This window comes from Rutilus rutilus (assembly GCF_951802725.1).
Source record: "Rutilus rutilus genome assembly, chromosome: 9".
In the NCBI taxonomy this organism is placed as follows: Eukaryota; Metazoa; Chordata; class Actinopteri; order Cypriniformes; family Leuciscidae; genus Rutilus; species Rutilus rutilus.
Genome location: NC_140223.1, coordinates 8,688,345 through 8,693,648, shown reverse-complemented (window position 1 = coordinate 8,693,648; position 5,304 = coordinate 8,688,345). Strand labels below are relative to the sequence as shown.

The window sequence follows — 5,304 nt, the reverse complement described above, 5'->3', positions numbered from 1 at the left end:
ATATCACAATCAAACTGGAGAGCTTCCACTTCACATGATAAGAGGAGGTCATGATGAGTGGGTTCTCTTCTTCACCGGGGGCCCTTTGGCACTGAAACCTGTAATCAGAGAGGTTGTTAGGCGCTCACGCTGCTTCTTTACAAACCATTACCATGGTAATCACAGTTTGCATCAAAATATACTCATGCAACTCTGAACAAAATTCCAACCCAGTAAATTTTAGTGCAAGTTTAATTGCTGATTTTGAAGTTAAATCAAAGTAAAGCCAAGTTCATTGCACTTACCATGTTAAATTTGATTAATTTTAATGTGTGTGTGTGTGTGTGTGGGTGGGGGGTAAACCATACATTAAAGGGACAAAATGTCCCCACATGTTTTGGTCCCTATGAGGAAAACAGCTTATAAATCATAGTAAGTGATGTGTTTTGAAAATGTAAAAATGCAGAATGTTTTCTGTGATGGGTAGGTTTAGGGTTAGATAGATTATAGCCTACAGTTTGTACAGTAAAAAAAAATAAATCATTATGTCAATGGGAAGTCCCCATAAAACATGAAAACACATTTGTGTGTGTGTGTGTGTGTGTGTGTGTGTCCGGTTTTGCGTATGTTGTTTCAGTGACGCACGAATCAGATGGCGTCTCTTATAACGGGCGGAGCTGTCCGCGGTGCTGACGAGAGAGATATTCCGTGCTCGTGCACAGCCATAAACACACCGAGAGCGCGAGAGAGATGCGCAACGCACTGACGACTCCCCGTTAAAACAGACCGAAAGCAAAGGTAAGAGGGCTTTTGCCTCTGAACTCTCATATTTGTGCGTTGTTTTGAACGGAATGCATCACTGTTATGTCTGGTTTGTCTCTTTAGAAACGTGTGTAGACTTTATCCTTTATATCAACAACCTGCTGCACGCAACCGTGAGACGCGTAAAGACGCGTTCATAAACAGCACGAACGTTTAACAAACGAATGCAAAAGTTCGGCCGCGCGTCTTTTATGAAAACCTCTTTATTTTATTCCGCGATTATTTTTATTTAAAAGCTTACTTATGTTCGTTTTAATTGCTCAAATACATGAATTAAGAACGTTAATTTATTAAATACGTTAATTCCTAATATATGCATTAGGAAAAAATATCAATGCTAAAGTTCTACATGCATTATTTCCACTTAAAAGCAAGTATAACATCTAACAGATTGAAGCATGTAGGGTGCCGTGCTCCGGTCTGTCTCATCCTCCTCTCCGTTTGACGGCACTTTGCGGTTCAACAGCAGTGCGGATCCGCGCACGGTCTCCCGTAGCAACGGGGAATGACTCATTTAGTTGTGGCAGCAATTTAGAAACTAATGAGATTTTCAGCGCAAGCTGCACGCGCGCTCTCTCGAGTGCTCCGCAAACACTCATCAACAGGCTTTCAACAGATACACGAGAGAGAGAGAGAGAGAGAGAGAGAGAGAGAGAGAGAGAGAGAGAGATTCAAACAGAGCGAGACCTACGAGTGGAGACCGTAATGGTCAATTTAACATTGTAAACAAGACTGCAATAACTCATCAATGGTAGATCTTTGTAACAAGATAAAGGAATAGCTAATACGAATTACATTCTGTCATCGTTTAATCACCCTCATGTCTTTCCAAACCTGTTTGACTTTCTTTCTTTCCTCTGTGCAACACAAATGAACTGATTTTGTCTGTACATTGAAAGTGAAAAACATTGACTTTCATTGTATGACACCGAGACACAGGTTTGGAATGACATGAAGGTGGATGATGACTGAACAATTTTTGTGCATGAAATTGTTAGTGCATATGTGTTTGTGTAAGGTACCCTTTGTACCTTATTTACCACTAAAGAGCGCATATGATTACCTTAAAGGTACATATTAGTACCTAAATTGTACATTTGAGTGCCTTTTGAAAAGGGTTCAGCCCTAGGGAAAGCATTTATCTTTTTTTTCATGGAAAAACTGTCTGACTCACCATCTCTCATCTTTCCCTCCCTCCCGCTCTCAGGTAAAACATGTCGTCATCATCTAGATGCTGTGCAACAGGGGTGTTCGTCCTCCCCTCGCTCCTCCTTCTGCCTCTTTCCCTCTCTCTCGTTTTTGGAGTTCAAGGAGCCACACTAAGAGAGCATCGCCTCAGTGGAAGTGAACCCGTCTCTTATGGACCTGCGTCCCAGATCCGCCCTCCTCCGAGTGCTGAGATGCTCAGAGCTCTACGATACATCCAAAGCCTCAGCCAGAGATCCCCCCCACCTGATCCCCTTACCGACGAGCGTCAACCAGATCAAGACGAGGATGACATGGAGAGCATCCGATCCATGCTACAACTGGCAGCGCCAGGCCGGATGGATAGAGGCATGGAGGAGAGAGAGGAAGAAAGAGACAACACTCAAGAGTTGCTTCAAGCCGTGCTTAAGACACTACAACAAACTGAGGAACACAAGATGCCCAAGAAGGTCATTGCAACCCAACCTCAATACACCATCCACCCCTTCCCAAGGCCAAAACCACAACTAGAGGTTGAAACGTCACCTGAGAACTATGGGAGGACCTCATGGGCCAATCAAGATAGCCGGAGACGACACAGGCAGTATCCAATTATGTTTGAGGATCCAGAGGATCAGCCGCTCAAACGGACCAATGAGAATGCGGAAGAACAGTACACGCCCCAGAAACTGGCAACCCTTCAGTCTGTGTTTGAGGAACTGAGTGGGATCTCCACATCTAAGGCCAACAGCAAACGAGATGAAGGTGAAGATGATGAGGAGGATGATGATGATAATGACTTGTACAGGCAGAGGAAGATGGCCTTGGAGGACATCATGGGAACAGACGAATGGGCACCTCTGGAGGAGCAAATAGAGACTGAAGAAGAAGAAAGAGAGAGGCACGGTTTTAATCGTGACCTTGAGGATGATGACCAGGAGGAAGACGAAGATGATGTCAAAAGATCAAACCAATCCAGCTGGAAAAGCACAGGAAAAGACGAGGACCCTGAGGACATCGCAAAGCTTATGGACTACTATCTTCTCCAAGTCCTTGAAAAGAAAGAGCAGGAGCAGCAGAAAAGACAAGAGGCCAGCAGGAGCGAGCAAGAAAGCAACCGAGAGATGGAGAAAAAAGATGTGGATGAGGATGAAGATGAAGATGAGGAGGAGGAGGAGGAGGAGGAGAGGGAAATTAAGCCGATGCACAACACATTCCCCGAGTCTTTGTCCCAGATAATCAAACTCTCACAGCAGCTTCGGATCCCACCAGAGGAAGTCCTTGACCTTCTTCAAAACGAGAAGCAGAAGGATTTATTGGGACAGTCCCGTACGCCCTACGCAACCCCTCACAACACACACAAGACTTTCTCCACAGCACCTCATCGAGGTTCGCCGCTCGAGACATCGGAGAGGAACAGCGTTGCCCAGGACATCCTGAGCATCCTTGAGCTGGTTAATGCAGCACAGCAGAACAACAAACGACCAACGCAACCCAACGCGCCACGTTATTATGAGAGGAAAACCGGCAAGGATGATTACGACAACACCGCTGGCGAGGAAGACGAATTGGCCAGTTACCTGGCATCCGAAATGCTCGCACAGGGACAGAGACGAGCACGTCCAACGCCATTGCGCAACGTGGATCAACCCCGGTATGGAAATCTGGAACGTGGCGTCCAGGGCTACTTCGATAAAAGCGCGCCAGAAAAAAGAACGGCGGAGCACGAGAACGCAGACATCGGATTAGATAACAACACAATGCTGAAAATCCTGAGGTTCCTGGAACCGGAGAGCGACAACACCGACGAAACAGACTCTGAGGAAAAAACAGTCCCTGAAATGTAGATGTGTAGATAACCATTATATTCATTGTTTGAATTGGCATATAATAAAGTATTTTGAAACAAATATATTCCCTAACTGCGTTTAGTCAATGTAGTGCTCCAGCTTTTCTCATTTGTCTTCTGTATAGCGCAAAATAAAGAGTATTTTAGTAAACCTGATTAACTTCTTTCTTAGTTAGTGATATGAACATTGTAAAAAGTCACCGGCTTTACCTCTTCAACATATGAACACACACAGATTTTCTCCCTCTTAAAGACGCCAGCTATGTTTTTTTTCAGTCAGTATCTTGTGCGTGTGATGAGGTCATGTGTGATGTGGCAGAGGTAAATAAAGCATTTGTTCACACTATGGTCCTCTGTTTGTGTAATGTGTCTCTCACTGCCGAGCAACCTTTGCATGACATGAAATCATCGTTTATTGTTTTAAATCAAAACTCATTTAGAGGTTATTTCAGCATACATGCAACCATTTTATAGAAATCAATTAGCTTAATTCAGTTGGACAATGATTATCTGTTGGGTATCTTGAGATAAAACTTCATATACACACTCTGGGGACATCAGAGACTTATTTTACACCTTTAGGTATAACAGTGACCTTGTCAGGCTTTTCTATTTACAGCGAAGTTAGCTAATTCCCTGCCCAAAATATGATAGCATTGAAATTTAACAATACAATACGTAGGCTAACGATAAAGTTGACAGTTGCTTCATAAATTAATTAAAAACATAAAAAGCAAAACACACCTGATGCACATTCTTTGTTGTCCATACTAGAAGTACAGATTTACAAACCTTGCTGTATTTTTGTGTAGTCAGTTAAAGGGATACTCCACTTTTTTTGGAAATAGGCTCATTTTACAACTCCCCCAGAGTTAAACAGTTGAGTTTTAACGTTTTCGAATCCATTCAGCCGATCTCCGGGTCTGGCAGTACCACTTTTAGCATAGCTTAGCATAGATCATTGAATCGGACAAGACCATTAGCATCTCTCTCAAAAAAATGACCAAAGAGTTTCGATATTTTTCCTATTTAAAACTTGACTCTTCTGTAGTTACATCGTGTACTAAGACCGACGGAAAATGAAAAGTTGCGATTTTCTAGGCTGATATGGCTAGGAACTATACTCTCATTCCTGCGTAATAATCAAGAAACTTTGCTGCCGTACCATGAGTGCAGCAGGTGTAATGATATGACGCAGCGCCTGAAAATAGGTCTAATAGGTTAGACAAACTTAGTCCCGGTCACGTTGGAAGTTACGGCGCTGGGGACTATTTTCAGGCGCTGCGTCATATCATTACGCCTGCTGCACCCATGGTCATTTTTTTGAGAGAGATGCTAATGGTCTTGTCCGATTCAATGATCTATGCTAAGCTATGCTAAAAGTGGTACCGCCAGACCCGGAGATCGGCTGAATGGATTCGAAAACGGTAAAACTCAACTGTTTAACTCTGGGGGAGTTGTAAAATGAG

At 43.4% G+C, this 5,304-nt stretch overlaps 1 protein-coding gene across 1 annotated transcript; it reads left to right on the top strand.

Annotated features, from left to right (window-relative positions):
* Nucleotides 1-657: 657 nt before the first annotated feature.
* scg2a (secretogranin II a) lies at nucleotides 658-4,178 on the top strand. Its single transcript, XM_084418617.1, has 2 exons — nucleotides 658-777; nucleotides 2,009-4,178. Exon 2 carries the CDS (start codon nucleotides 2,016-2,018, stop codon nucleotides 3,831-3,833), a length of 1,818 nt encoding a protein of 605 aa, XP_084274743.1. The 5' UTR covers nucleotides 658-777; nucleotides 2,009-2,015; the 3' UTR covers nucleotides 3,834-4,178.
* The last annotated feature ends 1,126 nt before the right edge of the window (nucleotides 4,179-5,304 follow it).

Coding starts and splice junctions, on each gene's coding strand:
- scg2a (XM_084418617.1), top strand. CDS start 2,016: ATGTCGTCATCATCTAGATGCTGTGCAACAGGGGTGTTCGTCCTCCCC.